Source organism: Natator depressus, chromosome 18 (genome assembly GCF_965152275.1).
Source record: "Natator depressus isolate rNatDep1 chromosome 18, rNatDep2.hap1, whole genome shotgun sequence".
Lineage (NCBI taxonomy): Eukaryota > Metazoa > Chordata > Testudines > Cheloniidae > Natator > Natator depressus.
The window spans coordinates 3,183,985-3,203,866 of NC_134251.1; the positions used below are offsets into that span (position 1 = coordinate 3,183,985).

The window sequence follows — 19,882 nt, forward strand, 5'->3', positions numbered from 1 at the left end:
GGCCAGCCCTCTGTGGAGATAGAGGTGGTTCGGGACTATTTAGAAAAGCTGGACGTGCACAAGTCCATGGGGCCGGACGAGTTACATCCGAGAGTGCTGAAGGAATTGGCGGCTGTGATTGCAGAGCCCTTGGCCATTATCTTTGAAAACTCGTGGCGAACGGGGGAAGTCCCGGATGACTGGAAAAAGGCTAATGTAGTGCCAATCTTTAAAAAAGGGAAGAAGGAGGATCCTGGGAACTACAGGCCGGTCAGCCTCACCTCAGTCCCTGGAAAAATCATGGAGCAGGTCCTCAAAGAATCAATCCTGAAGCACTTACATGAGAGGAAAGTGATCAGGAACAGTCAGCATGGATTCACCAAGGGAAGGTCATGCCTGACTAATCTAATCGCCTTTTATGATGAGATTACTGGTTCTGTGGATGAAGGGAAAGCAGTGGATGTATTGTTTCTTGACTTTAGCAAAGCTTTTGACACGGTCTCCCACAGTATTCTTGTCAGCAAGTTAAAGAAGTATGGGCTGGATGAATGCACTATAAGGTGGGTAGAAAGCTGGCTAGATTGTCGGGCTCAACGGGTAGTGATAAATGGCTCCATGTCTAGTTGGCAGCCGGTGTCAAGTGGAGTGCCCCAGGGGTCGGTCCTGGGGCCGGTTTTGTTCAATATCTTCATAAATGATCTGGAGGATGGTGTGGATTGCACTCTCAGCAAATTTGCAGATGATACTAAACTGGGAGGAGTGGTAGATACGCTGGAGGGGAGGGATAGGATACAGAAGGACCTAGACAAATTGGAGGATTGGGCCAAAAGAAATCTGATGAGGTTCAATAAGGATAAGTGCAGGGTCCTGCACTTAGGATGGAAGAATCCAATGCACCGCTACAGACTAGGGACCGAATGGCTAGGCAGCAGTTCTGCGGAAAAGGACCTAGGGGTGACAGTGGACGAGAAGCTGGATATGAGTCAACAGTGTGCCCTTGTTGCCAAGAAGGCCAATGGCATTTTGGGATGTATAAGTAGGGGCATAGCCAGCAGATCGAGGGATGTGATCGTTCCCCTCTATTCGACACTGGTGAGGCCTCATCTGGAGTACTGTGTCCAGTTTTGGGCCCCACACTACAAGAAGGATGTGGATAAATTGGAGAGAGTCCAGCGAAGGGCAACAAAAATGATTAGGGGTCTAGAGCACATGACTTATGAGGAGAGGCTGAGGGAGCTGGGATTGTTTAGTCTGCAGAAGAGAAGAATGAGGGGGGATTTGATAGCTGCTTTCAACTACCTGAAAGGGGGTTCCAAAGAGGATGGCTCTAGACTGTTCTCAATGGTAGCAGATGACAGAACGAGGAGTAATGGTCTCAAGTTGCAATGGGGGAGGTTTAGATTGGATATTAGGAAAAACTTTTTCACTAAGAGGGTGGTGAAACACTGGAATGCGTTACCTAGGGAGGTGGTAGAATCTCCTTCCTTAGAGGTTTTTAAGGTCAGGCTTGACAAAGCCCTGGCTGGGATGATTTAACTGGGAATTGGTCCTGCTTCGAGCAGGGGGTTGGACTAGATGACCTTCTGGGGTCCCTTCCAACCCTGATATTCTATGATTCTATGATTCTATGATTCTTAAGCAATGGGGCTTCCAGCACATCCTTTGGAAAATGACTTGGTAGTCTGATACATTTCGCTGTCCGGAGGGTTTTCCCTGGTATCTAGTCTACATTTTCCTTCTGCATCCCAAAGTCATGCTGCTTTGTTGTTGTTTATTTTTTTACTACTATATGATGTTGCAAACTCCTATCAAGGCATTCACTTTTTAAGTTAAACCCCCAGACTGGGGTCTTCTAGAGGGTCAAAGCTTCATTTCTCTCCACCCTGCCACCGCAGCTGCTAAAAGAGGAGGGGTGCCTGCTGCCTGTCCCACCTCGTCTGCTCCTCTTTGGATGCATCAGGGAAAGGAGAGTCCTGGCTTGTCTCCATCAATCTTTGGGCAGCTGAATGGCCTTCTGCTGCCCCTGCTGCTCTTCAGGTGACTCCCACCTGACCAGAGGGTCCTCGCCACCCCCACCAGTGCAGAGGGCTCTGTGTGAGTAGCCAAGCAGGGGATGGGGCTAAGGTGCAGCAGGGGATGGCTAAGGTGGGTCATGTTGGGGATGGAACTGCAGTGGGATCATCAGAGTCCCAGGTTACCTGAGCCCAGACCTGCAATCACCCAGGACAGACATGCCTCATCTCTGGAGTTTATAAAATACTTCTGGGAAGCCTGTGTGCTTTCCTGTGTACTCTCCCCAAACCCCCATCCAGTGATTGGTCTCTGCCAGGTGCATGAAGGATGGTAATGATTGTGTGATTATATGTTAATTTAGCAGTTATAGCAATTATTGTCATTGGTGTCTAGGTGCCAAAAGGTAATAGACGACATTGAGGGCAGGAATTTTCAGCTTCTGCACAAGCTACAGAAGCTGCAGCGAGAACACGAGGATTTGGTTGAACGTAACGAAGAGTTAGAATCGATTCTGGGAGAAACTCAGAACCAAACCAGAGAAGAGAGAGAACATCTTGAGGGTGAGATTGAAGGACTTCACAGGAAAGTAAGTCAGAATTAAAGAGCACCAGATATTTCTTTTTAACCTTTATCTCCTTTTGGCTCTATACAATGACAAATAAAATAAAACAGTATTTTATATAACATTGCATGTTGCTGTGCTTTTTGGTTCAGCAGATATACAACTAGCAACATCCACCAAATCCAGAAATCTGGGAGAAGAGATGAAAAAATCAAACAGTTAATTATGACACTCGTGTTTTGGAAGTAAGGATTCTTATGCACACAGCAGTGTCGTCTTTTTCACAGTCAGAGGCCATTTAAAATGGCTTCCAGTAATACTGAAAAATGACAGAATCAGCTTCTGAACCATTGGGAATCAGGCAGGGGTTCCTTTTGTAAATGTTTCCTTCTGGGGCTGTGTTACTGCTCAGATGGCCTGAGCCAAGGGTGCATCAGGATTGGGGATTGTCTTTTTGGAAAGCCAGTGAGGAGAATCAAGTAGTCACAGTGATAGTGGGGTGTGTAACTGGACATCTGGCATGTGCTCAATAATAGCAGCTGTGCTGACCCGCCTCAGGGAGGAGCTGCAGCTATATTGTGCCGGTGGACAGAGGAATGGCACGTGGGATGGCAGGGTTGGGGGGAGTGGAGAGACAGGCATGGATGTGAGAGTAGGAGGTGGGCTAAAACCGATGCTGTAGAATTAATGCAGGAGAGTCAGTGTGTGAGGAAAGCAAAGGCTGCAATGCAATGTGAGTGCTGCAACTCTCTGACCTCTGAGATGTCCCCGCTTTAGAGGTGCTTCAGAAGTAAGGGGTAATGAATATAGAAGGGCGGTGCCTATGTTTTAGAGCAACTGGACATTCAGAGTATATCCAGCCCTGGTTCCTCCAGTTCTAATGGAGTTAGAGATATCCAGATAGTAGAATCCACCCTATGTGTTGACAAGCAGATACTCATGATCAGAGGATATGCATCTGCTGTGAACAGGTATTTTAGGGGGCGCTAAATATAATACCAAAAGAAATTATAACCAGAGCTGTCAGTGATAGTGAAGGCTGAGGTTGGTGTCCCACTAGGAAGCTGACTTTAGACGTTTATTACTTCCTCAACAGTTTTTCTTTGGCTCTGAAATTTGTCATACTTCATCTCTCCCCAAATACTGTTTTTTCAGTAAATTTGCAAGAAAACCCACCCAGCTGTTTTTGAATTTTTTGTCTGTTTTTTTTTAAAAAAGGTCCCCCAAATGCTTCAGCAAATCCTCACTAGCAAGTACTAGCAAGCCCATGCCCCTAGTACAAGGCATGTGCGGGATCTCCAAAGCTCAAAGTTCTGAGCCATTAGCTCCAAGAGGGGTAGCCTGCTGCATCTACAGTCTAGGTATAGCACACGTGGTTCCTCCAAATGTCGTCATCTTGTTCTTCCTGTATAGATCCACCCTACTGCAGTGTGCAAGCCTGGAACCTTCTGGATAGCAGTTAGGGTCCGTTTTTGCTGTTTTTTGAGGGTTTTGCCTCCATTTCCATGTGTGTTCAGACTCATTACTGTGATGTTGTTATTCTCCATGGCTAGAACCAGTAAGAGGATTGGCTTTAAGTGCTGCCCTTTATATGGACCCAGGATGTCTATCAGATCAGCATGTTCCATCCCTTACCTGTCTGTGAGCAGCATTCCCTGAGGTTGTGGTTAGTTTGGGCAGCCTTCATTCTTGAGGCCTGAAAAGCCAGAGGGAGCCGTCTCCAGCTCTTCCTTTTAGAATAAGCTCTTGAGGCTCCATTGGTCGAATCTAACACCGAGGGTCTGGCTAAGTTATCCTCTAAAGACTTTCCAGCTACCTTGGCCACAGGTCAATGAATGGTCCCCAGTTCAGATCTAAGGAGAGTTCTTCAAGTCTGAGATCTGCCTGCAGCCTAGAGAAGTCAGAGGAAACTTCAGCCTCATGGGATCGAGAGTCATACCAGGGAAAAGAAGCAGCAATAATAGTTCACTTGTGTCAATAAGGCTTAAGTGAGGCCTGGCTCTGGGGCTCGCTTGGCACTGTTAGGTCCTTGCAGTCAAGCATTGCAGGTGCAGGTAGTGTTTTCTCCAGATCTGACTAGGCTTTCTCTTCGTCCTTTTTTCCTCTTCCATTTTTTGAACAGGGAGCCTATGGCCCTCCTGAGGCTTCTGAAAAGCTACTCTTGGTTCCTGTATCTTGAATCCAAGGACATTTAGATTCACTCTCTCACTGCCATGCGATATCACTCTGAATGTCCTTGGAACCTAAGACCCCAACACCTCTGTTTCTAGGAATGTTTGATTTTATTCTGATTCTGTGTGCACTTATCTTGAACTCTAGGGGCCATATTCTCAGTTACACCAAGGTCCCATCACATGGATGATTTAGTTGGGGATTGGTCCTGCTTTGAGCAGGGGGTTGGACTAGATGACCTCCTGAGGTCCCTTTCAACCCTGATAGTCTATGATTCTATGGCTCTGGCCTTAATGTAGGTGTGATTGTAACCATAGCAATGAAGTGAGGCCATCAATGTCTCCTCCCATTCTTCACCATCCCAAGCCTTGGAGAACAAATGAGTTTTATAGCGTGTCCAGTAGGTCACCAGATTGTGGCTTGGCTCAACCCATGTAGGGACAGGAGTTCCAGAGATCAGGACCCCTCACCAAGAACGTCCTGGCACAGGCCTTTCCCAGGTCCTCCAGGAGGCTGACAGCATGAGCTCACAACTGCCGTGGTGTCACATCAGGAGGGAGGCAGTTGCTCAAGCCGAGAAGACTTGAATCATTTAGGGATTTCTAAGACAAAAACAACATGAAGCCGCACTCAGAAATGTGTGCTCTGGGTGAAACACCATTTAATACATAAGTTGCCCCTCTGTGCTCTAGATGGAATTTCTGCATGGTCTGAAGGTGTAGTCCAATGTAGAGTACATTATAGTCATCTTGCCTAGAGGAATGGCTGGACCAAGGTGAGGTCCCACATCTGAAAGAAACAGACACAGCCTCCTTGCCAAGGGCAGATGGTAAGAAATATTCTTGGGAACTGCTGCAAATAGGTTTCCACCAGATCCACATCTTGCAAAACTTAGCAGCAAATAGTGGGAGCACCCAGTCCCTTGGAGATACTGGAATCATTTCTGTTCTTTCATCTGAGTCTTTCTCCCAATCTCTAGGCATTATCTCAATTTGAAATGGACTGCGTGTCAGCCAGCCTAGCCCTCATCCAGGCCCCAGTCTCCATTTAGACATTGGCTAAATCAACTCACCACACCAGCCAGAGGCAAAAAAATAGAAATATACAGCTAGTTATCATCATCATGAGCCATGTTTCCTTGCTCGCCCCCCAATTGCCCCATACACATGTTGAACAAGGAGAGCATCAGACCAGAACCACATGACACCATGCCGGAGAAGAGCAACTGCCCAATACCATCCTCTGGGAACTCTTGGTGCTTCACAAAATGTAAGATAACCATATCTGGTACAAAAATGCTAATAAGACACATTAATTAGGTAACCTTATGAAACTCCAACTCAACCTATAACGTCCAGTTTAAACTCATGTCACTTCACAAATCTGAGGCACCTTACTGCCTGCTAATCTTCCAGTAATGCTGATTTGTGCAGAAAGGTAATACTCCAAGAAGAGGCGTTTCTTGCTGTTAACTGTAGTTTCTGTTGGTATAGATCCTTGTGTCCCATACACCTTCCTCTGTTCTTCTGTCTTTTCTCATGGCTTCTGAGTAACGAACTGGGGATGATACTCCAACTGCTGACTGACTAATCTCAGTACAATGGCAACTCCCCCAACCAAGTAGGAGACTATGTTAGGAAGAGAAGAGAAACACGTTCCAGGACCGCTGGCACTAGAAGAGAAAGTGGAGTATTGCGGTGTCCCGTTAGGTATTTGATATAGAATGCTGAGCCCAGACTTAAAGGGCATGTGCTCCTTAGCGACCAAACTGTCGTGGAACATTCTGGGTACTCGCAAGACCAGACATGTGACTCCGTAAGTGGGCATCTGCAAGGAAAAATCAATGAAGGAGAACATGAAGGGTAGGTGACTTACATCACAGAGCTGATAAGTGGGAGACCTAGAATCAGAAACAAGGTACTTGGGCTTGTAAGTCTCTGTCTGACCCACCACAGTGCTGGGCAGGCAAGTCATTGAGCTTTGAGCTCTCTGATCTGTAAAATAGCCTAAAAATACTTTGCCCTTTCTTAGCACTTACTCATTGGTAGCTTTCAAAGCAGCCCCACTTTACAGGTGGTGGAACCTGTGCATGGATTTTGAACCCTGTTTTTAGTGAGGCACAGTGGATAAGGACATGGCTCCATCACAACAGAGATCTGGCCTGGGCTCCCAGCTCTGCTGCAAACCTCCTCAATCTGTTGACTGCTTAGAACCTGATTTGTCAAGCATGGATAAGTGTCAAATCCAAACCTATCCCCTCTGTAACAAAGCTGGGTGCTGTTTCTCAGTGAGCGTTATTGAGGTGCTGAATTTCAATTAACTCCCAGGCATTCCAGCTATAGGGCTGTTCAAAAACCAAGCCATTTCCTTGGCCCTTCATCTAGAAGCAAGACGACCTTTTGGTGGACAGCCCCAAGACCAGCAAGAGAGGTTTCTCAAGAATACAGTGCCAATGCCATTGTGTCTCAGGTGGAGTCATCCAGAGATCTCATTGCATCACACTGCAGCTCAAAATACCCTGTGTTCTGCTCCAGGGTACACAGAGATCAAGAGTTATTGGTGGATGCTTCTCTATTCTACTGGGGCAGGCAGCTGTTTCCCACCTTGCCCTGTTCCTATCAATCTTCTGAGCTTTAAAATAAGACAAAGCCCAGGATCATCATGATAACTCCATCCTGGGCCCATCAGGAGCGGTGCTGCTAGAACCTGTGGCCGGTGTCTAGATTTATTTTCCCAATAGTCCAAATCCCCATCCTCAGATCCAGAATCCCTTCACCTGACAGCTTGGATCTTGGGTCCTAAATTCCTGATGATTTGCAGTTTTGCGCTGATGAATTGAGGTTGGTTTGTAAGCCTTCCACCTGAATGTCTTTCCCTGTTTCCCTTTGTACTAGGAAACAGAACTGGGTGGTATCTCCGGCTTCTGACCTAGTCATCATTTACTTTAGTGGGAACTGTGCATGCTCAGCACCTCTGAAAATCAGGCCATTTATTTGGGTGCCTAACTATAGATTTAGGTGCCTACCTGTAGCACTTACATTTGGACCTTGAGCCCATGGTTTTTGGTAAGCTTCCTTTGGGGAGTAGCCTACTATGTATTCAGTCACTGAAGGGAGAGTTCGCTATCACTTTTGCTAGGAGGGTAAAGTCGTTCAAAAGGACAATTTCTAAGTAGTGTTGGGTTTCCATCTAAAGCAGTAGGTAGCTTTGCCAGTTCTCTCCCACCCCAACCCTTGTCCTATACCAGCAGAAGGAAGATAGCGTGGTCTGTGTCATAATCTCTAGAGTCACAGACCTCCTTGAACCTCCATTTACCGTGCAGCCAGCTCTTGCGATTTTCATCCTGAGTCTCATAATATCTGGTAAAGAGTCCTGTGGCACCTTATAGACTAATAAACGTATTGGAGCATAAGCTTTCGTGGGTGAATACCCACTTTATCAGATGCACGTAGTGGAAATTTCCATAGGCAGGTATGAATATGCAAGCAAGAATCAGGCTAGGGATAACGAGGTTAGTTCAATCAGGGAGGATGAGACCCTCTTCTAGCAGTTGAGGTGTGGACACCAAGGGAGGAAAAACTGCTTTTGTAGTTGGCTAGCCATTCACAGTCTCCTTCCTTGGTGTCCACACCTCAACTGCTAGAAGAGGGCCTCATCCTCCCTGATTGAACTAACCTCGTTATCCCTAGCCTGATTCTTGCTTGCATATTTATACCTGCCTATGGAAATTTCCACTACGTGCATCTGACGAAGTGGGTATTCACCCACGAAAGCTCAAGCTCCAATACGTCTGTTAGTCTATAAGGTGCCACAGGACTCTTTGCCGCTTTTACAGATCCAGACTAACATGGCTACCCATCTGATACATAATATCTGGTGTTTTATTAAAGCCCAAGATCCATGAGTCCTGTGATTCTGTGGATCTCAGTTTTCATTTAAAAAAAGAAGACGTTTCTAGTTCTGGTTGCAGAGGAAAGCTTAAAGGTGTAACCCTGAAAAGCTCAAAACCCAGAAGGCAAAAAAAAGGAACCTAAACTTTGGATTTTTTTTAAATCTTATGATTTTAAGGCAATCTCATAACTTGTGGTGGGCTGGCAGCACTGCCTTTATCAGAGAACACAGCTCCCTCAGCAGCTTCAGATACCCCTCCCTGCCTGGGACTTACAACGTAGCACACAGACATCTAGTGGCTGAATAGTACAACTGCAAGTCAATCTCCCTGTTTCAATTTACAGTATTACATTGTAATCACTTAAAACAGTCAATGGGATTTGCAGAGGCTCAGCAGCTCTTAGGTGAATATTGAATGATGATGACAACTGCGTATGTGTGAAGAATGCAAGAAGAAAACAAAATGTTGTAAGACCCTTGAGTCCTCAGTTGTGTGAATTTGTCATTCTCTTAAAACAGTGGTGCCCACATATACCTAAGCACAGCCTTATGTGGGCCAAGCAGGTTCTACATATTTTAATAAGATTTCTAGGCACCTGTATTGATTTATATTTAAAGTTCAGCTTGTCTCGTATGTATTTAGATAGAAAGAACCTATGTACAGTATTGTCTATTTAAAAACAAAGAAATCAGTGCATAAAACATGAATTATAGAAAACAGGGAAAAAACTGTAAAGATACTTCTGATACTTCCTTGTGTAAACTAAAGTGATGTAAGCATGATGACAAAACACTAGTGAATCGGCCATTAGTATATTGTATTGAAGCAGGCCACGGGTCTGATGAAATGCTGTAGTGGGCTGTGTACAGCCCGAGGGCCATAGGTGAGGCATCCCTGCCTTAAAGTATATTTGTACATGGAAATTGCACATGAAAATGGCACATTAATCCTTAGTGTCATTCCATAGAATGTATCCTTATATCTTTTTGCATATAGCCATTTACTTTGCATTTTCACTTTTGCTTCATGCTGGTTCTGGGAGGTCAGCTCAGCTGTCTGGAGATGTGGAAGTCATTAGAAATGTTTATATAAAGAACAGAAGCTGACAGCCGGAGTGAATACAATGACTTCCTGCTTCAGCTGATGTGGGGTTTGAACCTGTATCCTTCAGCACTCAAAGCATGAGCCTGACTTCTACAAGTCACAAGGAGGGGGGCTTCTAATTCCCGAAAACCCTGGACAATCCCAGCCTATAGGGCTCATTGTTGTCCCCATGAGAGTGCCCTACGCTAGGAGGATCCCTGGAGGATGTTTAAGGCCCTAGTCCACTGCTTATCGTTCAGCATGTGAGTAGCCCTGGTGAGATCAATGGAACTACTCTCAACTTAAAGGTACACTCGTGCTTAAATGCTTTGCTGGGTCAGGTCCAGAGTGCCTGATGCCTTGCAGGACTGATCTCTAAGCCAGCATTATGGCCCCCTGGTGCTAGAGGCTAGAAGGAGCTGTGAATCTGACCCAGCATCAGCCTGGATGACAACTGTGCTCTGGAACTCTGCTGGGGGAGGAGGGGGCCAAAGGCAAATGTGAGTTGGGTAGGGGAAGAAGAAGCTTTCTTCATTTATGGGTTAGGGAGGCCTCTCTATACCACAACGACGGGATCTGTTGGGCTCCTTGACTGCTCCTCTTCGATGAAGGCCCACAAAGAGCAGTCTATGGGGGGAAGTAATGTTAAAAAGGTGTCTGGATCTCTTTCCCAAGTTCTTCCAGAGACCCTTGTTGTGCAGCTAGGTTCTCACTTTTACAGGTTGGTCCTGAGCAGCCAATCCACCCTTTTGACCAACATCCATAGACTGTGCTGGAGCTTGTGTGGCATAGGCAGCTCTCAGCATTTTCTCCCAGCCTCTCTGTTTCTAAAATTGCTGTTTCTATCATACATGTTTTCATGATTCAAATGGCAAGTGTATGTTTTTAAACTGGGGATTTATTTGTGTCAAGATCACAAGTTTAGAGACGGAGTTACTCAAAGCACAGATGAATAAAACTGAAGCCAGCATGAAAGATCAAGAAACAACTAAAAAAGTGCAAGATTTCCAAGAGGTAAGAGAACTTCGCTGAGGAACCAACTGTTCTGGTTAAAAATTCAACTGGGTGGGTACTTGCTATTCCCATGCAGTTGTTTCGGAACGGTCAGCCCTTCTTTGGTTCATGACAAGGGAATCAGCATCTTTGGCATCTCTTCCTCCTGCAGTTTGTCCAGCAGGCTGCAGCAATAATAATCTGGCATCCCTTCCACTCTGAGCCTGTCCCCCACACCCATGAATCCCTTCTCGGGCTCCCTGAAGCTTAAACTCCCTGTTCTTCCTTCTGAGGCACTATACAACTCTGCCCCCATCCAGTATGACACCCTTAACTTCTGCCTCCCTCCTGTCTCCTGATCAATGCCCTGCCAGCTCCAGCTGCCTCCTTCCCGTCTCCTGGTCAATGCCCTTCCAGGCCCAGCTGGGCAACAATTTTTGCCCAAAAATTTTTTCACCAAAAAATGCAGATTTGGGTCGACCAAAACATTTCACAAATTCACCAAATAATTATATTAAAAAAACCCTGAAAAATTGAAGCATTTCAGTTTTTCAATTCTAAACTACTTCTATTTTATTGAAAAAGATATAAAAGAAACCCCAAAATCGAAATGATTTGTTTGACCTGGAACAAAAATTTTCCAACTTCTTTGGTTTGCCAATAAATTCAAATAATTTTCATTTCAAGTCAGCCCGAAGGTAATTTTTTCCCCTCAGTTTAGCCAGGAACTGAAAAAATCAATTACTTGCACAGCTCCACTGTCGACACTTCTCCTTTCCCATAATCTCTTTGTCTCCGGCTCCTCCTCTGGCCCATTCTTCAGGCTGCCCCACTGACTGGAAGGGTGTTATTATTGCAGCAGAATATTAATTAATGGCATGGGGAAAGGGATAATATGTCCCCTCTGACCTTTCTCATCAAGTACCAAACCTCAGTGCCTCTTCTCTTCCCCCACCGTGCCTTGGGACAACTCTATGTCCAATGACAACATTTTGTCTAATGGCTCCATCTTCCCCAGCTGTTGCTACATATAAAACGATGGGGTCTAAATTAGCTGTTACCACTCAAGAAAGAGATCTTGGAGTCATTGTCGATAGTTCTTGGGAAAACATCCACTCAATGTGCAGCGGCAGTCAAAAAAGCGAACAGAATGTTGGGAATCGTTAAGAAAGGGATAGATAATAAGACAGAAAATATCATATTGCCTATATATAATTCCATTCTATGCCCGCATCTTGAATACTGCATGCAGATGTGGTCACCCCATCTCAAAAAAGGTGTATTGGAATTGGAAAAGGTTCAGAAAAGGGAAACAAAAATGATTAGGGGTATGGAACAGCTTCCGTATGAGGAGAGATTAATAAGACTGGGAATTTTCAGCTTGGAAAAGAGACAACTAAGGGGGGATATAATAGAGATCAAAAAATCATGATTGGTGTGGAGAAAGTAAATAAGAAAGTGTTATTTACTCCTTCTCATAACACAAGTACTAGGGGGCACCAAATGAAACTAATAGGCAGCAGATTTAAAACAAACAAAAGGAAGTATTTTTTCACACAAAATGCACAGTCAATCTGTGGAACTCCTTGCCAGAGGATATTGTGAAGGCCAAGACTATAACGGGGTTCAAAAAAGAACTAGATACATTCATGGAGTATAAGTCCATCAATGGCTATTAGCCAGGATGGACAAGGATGGTGTCCCTAGCCTCTGTTTGCCAGAAGCTGGGAATGGGCGACGGGATGGATCACTTATGTTCTTATGTTCTTAAGTTCCTTCCATCATTACTGAGTTAAAACCCCACGCCTTACACCTCTAGTATTTTTAGCATGGTCTATATATTGTCTGTGATTCTGATATGTTGATGATCTCTGAGAAGTAGTACTGGACAAGGTAATTTAGGGTTCTTGGCTGGGATTTCCAAATCTGTCTAGGGGATTTGGATGCCTGGGTTGCCATGGGAATGGGGAATCCAAATCCTGGCTGCAGCTTGGAGAATCCCAGCCCTCGTCTTTCTAGTGTATGAAAGACTGTGGATGTGACTCATAACAGATGCTGCTGTTGAACAATTGCAGATGCTGAAAAGCCACAAGGAGAAGGTTGAAGTACTTGAAAGTAAATTATCAGAGGAGAGAGATTGGAGAAAGCAACTTGCATCTGACCTTGAAAAGACGCAGAAAGCTTTGAAGGCTGAAAAAAAGGTATTGAATGGCCGGACATGTGTTGTAGTGTGAAGCTGTTCTCTTGGGGAATGCTTACTAATTCTACTGTATTCTTGAACTAGATGGCCACCTCCGTCTCTCTAGAAGACCCCACAACGTTCCACATATAATTGTGCTTGTCCTTTAGTTAAATACCCATCTCTATCAAACAGACATTTCTGAAGGTCTCTTCAGGTTGCTTTGAATACAATTGTTTACCATGGCTTTCCTAGTCCCCTCCTCTGACTTTTTCCTGCATAATTTATCCCAGGTCTACAGCACATCTTATTTTTCCTTTCAGTCAATGATATAAAACAACAGCAAAAAAACTTTGCTGCCAAATAGAATTCTGCTGGACCAAGAAAAACAAACTGAAGTCAGGTAGAGTGTCCTGAAAGCCTGGAGCCCAGTAATTGCAGAGGACTAGATTTTGGACCCCTTACTCACCCTGATGAGCACTTATTGACACAGTATTGCTAGAATGTCTCCTATTTATACATCCAAGGACCGTGGCTCTTTTTGTCACACTATGCTGGTGTCAGTGTGAACTATGTTCTTTGTTTCTAGAGGTATGACCTTGCCTTTGGCTGTATTAAAACATAAGAATGGCCACACTGGGTCAGACCAATGTTCCATCGACCCCAGTATCCTGTCTTCCGGCAGTGGTCAGAGGGAATGAACAGAACAAGACAATTATCAAGTGATCCATCCCCTGTCATCCAGTCCCAGCTTCTGGCAGTCAGAGGTTTAGGGACGCCCAGGCACGGGGTTGCATCACTGAGCATCCTGGCTAATAGCTATTGATGGACCTATCCTCCATGAATTTATCTAATTCTTTTTTGAACCTTGTTATAGTTTTGGCCTTCACAACATCCCCTGGCAACAAGTTCCATGGATTGATAGTGCATTGTGTGAAGAAGTACTTTCCTTATGTTTGTTTTAAACCTCCTACCTATTAATTTCATTGAGTAACCACTGGTTCTTGTGTTATGTGAAGGGATAAATAACACCTCCCTATTCACTTTCTCCACCCCATTTATTATTTTATAGACCTCCATCATGTCCCCCCTTAGTCGTCTCTTTTCTAAGCTGAACAGTTCCAGTCTTTTTAATCTCTCCTCATATGGAAGCTGTTCCAGACCCTAATCATTTTTGTTGTGATTCTCAGTACTTTTTCCAATTCTAATATATTTTTTCTGAGATGGGGTGACATCCAGGTGTGGGCATACCAAGGATTTATATAGCAGCTTTATGATATTTTCTGTATTCTTAGCTATCCCTTTCCTAATGGCTCCTAACATTCTTTTAGCTTTTTTAACTGCCACTGCACATTGAGCAGATGATTTCAGAGAACTATCCATGATGACTCCAAGATCTCTTACTTGAGTGGCAGGGGCGTGTGACGTTCCCCTCTGGTGTTATCTGGACCAGTGATCTGCTAGGCCACTCCAATCCTTGACTCTGGGAGCCAGCCTTACCCTGCTCTGCGGCGAGAACCCCACTCCTGGGCTGTTCACGCACAGCCTCTGGCATGTAAGCTGCTCCCAGCTACTTGCAAACAAATAACACTAGCCAATATCTCCGATCCCAGACGCAACCCTAGGAACCCAGACAGTTATGGACACAGCAAGATTATATAAGTGTCAAATTAACAAAGAAATTGATATGTTTCAGGCTTGTTATCCCAAGGGGAAACTCTCTGACATGCTTCAAACCAAATGCACTGCTTCAGGTAGAATAAACAAACAGATTTAACTATAAAGATAGATTCTAAGTGATTATACGTCAAAGCATAACAAGACAGATTTGGTCAAATGAAATAAAAGCAAAATGCATTCTAAGCTGTTCTTAACACTTTCAGTGCCCTTACAAACTTAGGTGCTTCTCATCACAGGCTGGCTGCTTGCTTTTCAGCCGGGCTCTCCCCTTTGATCTGTGCTTCAGTCGCTTTTGTGGTGGTGGTGTCTGTAGATGTAGGTGGAAGAGAGAGAGAGCAGGCAAATGTCTCTCCCTTTTACCATGTCCTTTCTTCCCTCTTGGCTTTGCCCTCCCAGCCCCATTCAGAGTCAGGTGAGCATTACCTCATTGCAGTTCCAAACTGACCAAAGGAGGAGGGGTGACTCACTTGAGAGTCTAACAGATTCTTTTGTTGCTGCCTAGGCCAGCGTCTTTTGTTCCTGTGAGGCTGAGCTGGGTTTGTCCCATACCTGCCCTGATGAGGTGTGCACTACCTCTCTGCTCTTGTAGAGTATTTGTCTGGGCTTGCTTTAAGCCGTGAGGACACATTTTCAGCCTCATAACTATATACATGAAATTACAACCTATAACATTACTATAACATTACTGTAACAATGACTACTGTAACGTCACTATAACAATAATGCTCAGCGCATCATTAGCCTTCCGAAGACACCCGACATGACAAACTTTGCATTGGATACCACACAATCATTTTCTAAAGATGAACATGGGAGTGTAGGCTGTTCCCCCAAGGTACAGCATATCACAGCGTGTGCAGGAATTTAAATTTCACCACTTTTGTGGGGGCACCGGTGAGGGGCGCAGAACTCCTCTGCAGGAGGGAGAAGAGCAAACTCCTCCAGCCCAGGGGCCCCAGCAAGGGGCGCAGAACTCCTTCTGCTCCTGAGCTGCAGTAGGGAGAGCACTCGCTGGAGAAGTTTGCTCTCCCTGCCACAGCCCAGGAGCAGGAGGAGTTCTGCACACCTTGCCGGGGACCCCAAGCCGGAGGAGTTCTGCATCTCCCGCAGATTATTAGGTGGTGCATGCCCCTGCTTGCCCCCCCTTGTGCATGCCCCTGTTAAGTGGTAACAATCATAGAATATAGAATATCAGGGTTGGAAGGGACCTCAGGAGGTCATCTAGTCCAACCCCCTGCTCAAAGCAGGACCAATCCCCAACTAAATCATCCCAGCCAGGGCTTTGTCAAGCCTGACCTTAAAAACTTCTAAGGAAGGAGATTCCAGCACCTCCCTAGGTAACGCATTCCAGTGTTTCACCACCCTCCTAGTGAAAAAGTTTTTCCTAATATCCAACCTAAACCTCCCCCACTGCAACTTGAACCCATTACTCCTCGTTCTGTCATCTGCTACCACTGAGAACAGTCTAGATCCATCCCTTTTGGAACCCCCTTTCAGGTAGTTGAAAGCAGCTGTCAAATCCCCCCTTATTCTTCTCTTCCGCAGTCTAAACAATCCTAGTTCCCTTAGCCTTTTCTCATAAGTCATGTGTTCCAGTCCCCTAATCATTTTTGTTGCCCTCCGCTGGACGCTTTCCAATTTTTACACATCCTTCTTGTAGTGTGGAGCCCAAAACTGGACACAGTACTTCAGATGAGGCCTCATCAATGTCGAATAAAGGGGAACGATCATGTCCCTCAATCTGCTGGCAATGCCCGTACTTATACAGCCCAAAATGCCGTTAGCCCTCTTGGCAACAAGGGCACACTGTTGACTCATATCCAGCTTCTTGTCCACTGTAACCCCTAGGTCCTTTTCTGCAGAACTGCTGCCTAGCCATTCGCTCCCTAGTCTGTAGCGGTGCATGGGATTTTTCCATCCTAAGTGCAGGACTCTGCACTTGTCCTTGCTGAACCTCATCAGATTTCTTTTGGCCCAATCCTCTAATTTGTCTAGGTCCCTCTGTATCCTATCCCTACCCTCCAACGTATCTACCTCTCCTCCCAGTTTAGTGTCAACTGCAAACTTGCTATGGGTGCAGTCCACGCCATCCTCCAGATCATTAATGAAGATATTGAACAAAACCAGCCCCAGGACTGACCCTTGGGGCACTCCGCTTGATACCAGCTGCCAGCTGGACATGGAGCCATTGATCACTACCCGTTGAGCCCGACAAGCTAGCCAGCTTTCTATCCTCCGTATAGTCCATTCATCCAGCCCATACTTTTTTAACTTGCTGGCAAGAACACTGTGGGAGACCATAACAAAAGCTTTGCTAAAGTCAAGGAATAACACGTCCACTGCTTTCCCCTCATCCACAGAGACTGTTATCTCATCACAGAAGGCAATTAGATCAGTCAGGCCTGACTTGCCTTTGGTGAATCCATGCTGACTGTTCCTGATCACTTTCCTCTCCTCTAAGTGCTTCAGAAGTGATTCCTTGAGGACCTGCTCCATGATTTTTCCAGGGACTGAGGTGAGGCTGACTGGCCTGTAGTTCCCCGGATCCTCCTTCTTCCCTTTTTCAAAGATGGGCACTACATTAGCAGTTTTCCCGTCGCCCGGGACCTCCCTCAGTCGCCATGAGTTTTCAAAGATAATGGCCAATGTCTCTGCAATCACATCCTCCAACTCCTTTAGCACTCTCGGATGCAGCTAATTTAGACCCCATCATTTTGTACGTATAGTTGGGATTCTGTTTTCCAATGTGCATTACTTTGCATTTATCAACATTGAATTTCTTCTGCCATTTTGTTGCCCAGTCACCCAGTTTTGTGAGATCCCTTTGTAGCTCTTCACAGTCATCCGAGGACTTAACTATCTTGAGTAATTTTGAATTATATGTAAACTTTGCTATTTCACTATTTACCTCCTTCTCCAGATCATTTATGAATATATTGAACAGTGCTGTCAAGTATCCGAAAGGAGTTGGTTTTACCTCTGTTTATTGCATTGGGGAGACCATTACTAGGATACTAAATCCAGTTCTGTGTCCACACGCTAAGCAGGACTTTGACAGATTGGAAGAGGGTTTAGTGAAGAATTATAAGAATGAGAAGAGACAGTTCAGTCTATTTTATTGAACAGGAAGTTAAGAGGTGACTTCGGCCACGTCTGTGCGTACAGCATGGCAGCTGTACAGATACAGCTGCGCCGCAGCAGCACATCTGGTGAAGAGGCTCTGTGCCAATCGGCGAGAGCTCTCCCATTGGCATAAAAAACCCAGCTCCACGAGTGGCAGAAGCTATGTCAGTGGGAGAAGCTCTCCCGCCGACATAGCATTGTGCACATGAGCACTTATGTCAGTTTAACTTCTCTTGCTCAGTGGGGTGGTGTATTCACACCCCTGAGTGACGTAAGTTATGCTAACATGGGCTGTAGTGCAGACATAACTGTGGTCTTGGTCTGTTGGTACCTACATGGGGAGAAGAGATAGTAGGGGACAGAGCAAGATCTAGTGGTTGGAAGTTGAAGTCAGAAAGATTCAAACTGGAGGTAAGACAACTTTTTAACAAGGAGGGTAACTAACTATTGGAACAGCTTCCCAAGGGCTGTGTAAACTCATCTCTTGGAGACTTTACATTGAGATTGCATGTCTCGCTAAAAGATCTGCTCCAGTTCAACCTCCAGGGTAACTTACTTAAGGCAGGTCTACACTTAAAACGCAGCATCGGCAAAGCTGCAGTGCTTAAGTGAACATGCTCCTACACCAATGGGAGAGCGTCTCCTGTCAACGTAGTTAATCCACCTCTGCAAGAGGCAGTAGCAAAATCAACAGGAGAAGCTGTCCCACTGACATAGTGTTGTTTACACCAGGGGTTAGGTCAGTATAACTATCATAGAATCATAAAATATCAGGGTTGGAAGGGACCTCAGGAGGTCATCTAGTCCAACCCCCTGCTCAAAGCAGGACCAATCCCCAATTTTTGCCCCAGATCCCTAAATGGCCCCCTCAAGGATTGAACTCACAACCCTGGGTTTAGCAGGCCAATGCTCAAACCACTGAGCTATCCCTCCCCCCCCCATGTTGCTCAGGGGTGTGGATTATTCACAACCCTGACCTGAGCGACGTAGTTACACCAATATAAGTCTGGTTTCAGAGTAGCAGCCGTGTTAGTCTGTAACCGCAAAAAGAACAGGAGGACTTGTGGCACCTCAGAGACTAACAAATTTATTTGAGCATAAGCTCACGAAAGCTCATGCTCAAATAAATTTGTGAGTCTCTGAGGTGCCACAAGTCCTCCTGTTCTTTTTGTCAGTATAAATCTGTGGTGTGGACCTGGCCGTAGTAGTTTGCAGTGTTGTTGTAGCCTTGTTGGGCCCAGGATTTTAGAGAGACAGGGTGGGTGAGGGAATATCTTTTATTGGACCAACTTCTGTTGGTGGGAGAGACAAGCTTTGGAGCTACACAGAGCTCTTCTTCAGGTCTGGGAAAGATGCTCCCAGTGTCACAGGTGAACACAAGGTGGGACAGATTGTTTAGCATAAGTAGTTAACACATAATGGAAGTCAGAGACCATTCAAGCTGAAGTGGCCAGTTAACAACTTTGTAGTCAAAGGACAAAAAAAGGTGTGTGGAGGGGTGGGGGGCAGTGGGTTACAGATTGTTGTAATAAACCATAAATCCAGTGTCTTTATTAAGACCATGATTTGTAGTGTCTAGCAAAGTTATGAATTTGAGCTCCAGGCTCATCTTTTGACGGTGTTGTGCAGGTTTTCGTTGAGGACGATGAGGTCAGATATGGAGTGATCGTTTTGTGAAAAGTGTTTGCCCATGTGTGACATGATATTTTTGTCTTTTATCATTTTCCTGTGTGAGTTCATTTGAGAGTGTAGTGATTGTCTGGTTTCACCCACATAGTTGTTGTTTGGGCATTTAGTGCACTGGATGAGTTTCACCACATATTGTGATAGGCATGTGTCAGACCCCTGGATCTTGAGCAGTGTTTTGTGGGGGGTATTGATCATCACAGCAGTGGAGATATGTCTGCTGGTTTTGCATCTGTTGTTCTGGGAGGGTCTGGTGCTGCTTTGAATTGGTGGGCCTATGGGGAGCTTGCTTCTGCTGATGATCTTGGTGAGGTTGGGGGGTTGTTTGAAGGCCAGAACAGGGGGTTTGGAAAAGATTTATTTCAGGATGTGGAGCACATCGAATTTGGGTTGTAGCTGTTTAATGATACCCCGTATGAGTTCCAGTGTGGGGTAGTAGGTGATTGGAGGGTTTTGGTTTTTTCCATGTTCACCCATAACAATTTTACATTCAACAATACACATTTTGTTCAAACCATGG

General features: G+C 45.3%; 1 protein-coding gene across 8 annotated transcripts in view; it reads left to right on the forward strand.

Moving 5' to 3' along the window:
• The window catches only part of CCDC30 (coiled-coil domain containing 30), a 136,756-nt gene that overhangs the window by 70,111 nt on the left and 46,763 nt on the right, over positions 1-19,882 (forward strand). For 6 of the 8 annotated variants that reach the window (XR_012642346.1, XR_012642345.1, XM_074975513.1 and 3 more), the window contains exons 11-13: positions 2,386-2,578; positions 10,614-10,715; positions 12,770-12,895. Coding sequence is in view for 6 of the 8 variants with exons in the window: in XM_074975513.1 (XP_074831614.1) it covers positions 2,386-2,578; positions 10,614-10,715; positions 12,770-12,895 (421 nt within the window). In the remaining 2 variants the exon portion in view is untranslated. The remainder of the gene's footprint in view (positions 1-2,385; positions 2,579-10,613; positions 10,716-12,769; positions 12,896-19,882) is intronic. The other 2 variants (XM_074975514.1, XM_074975515.1) reach the window with 2 other exon arrangements.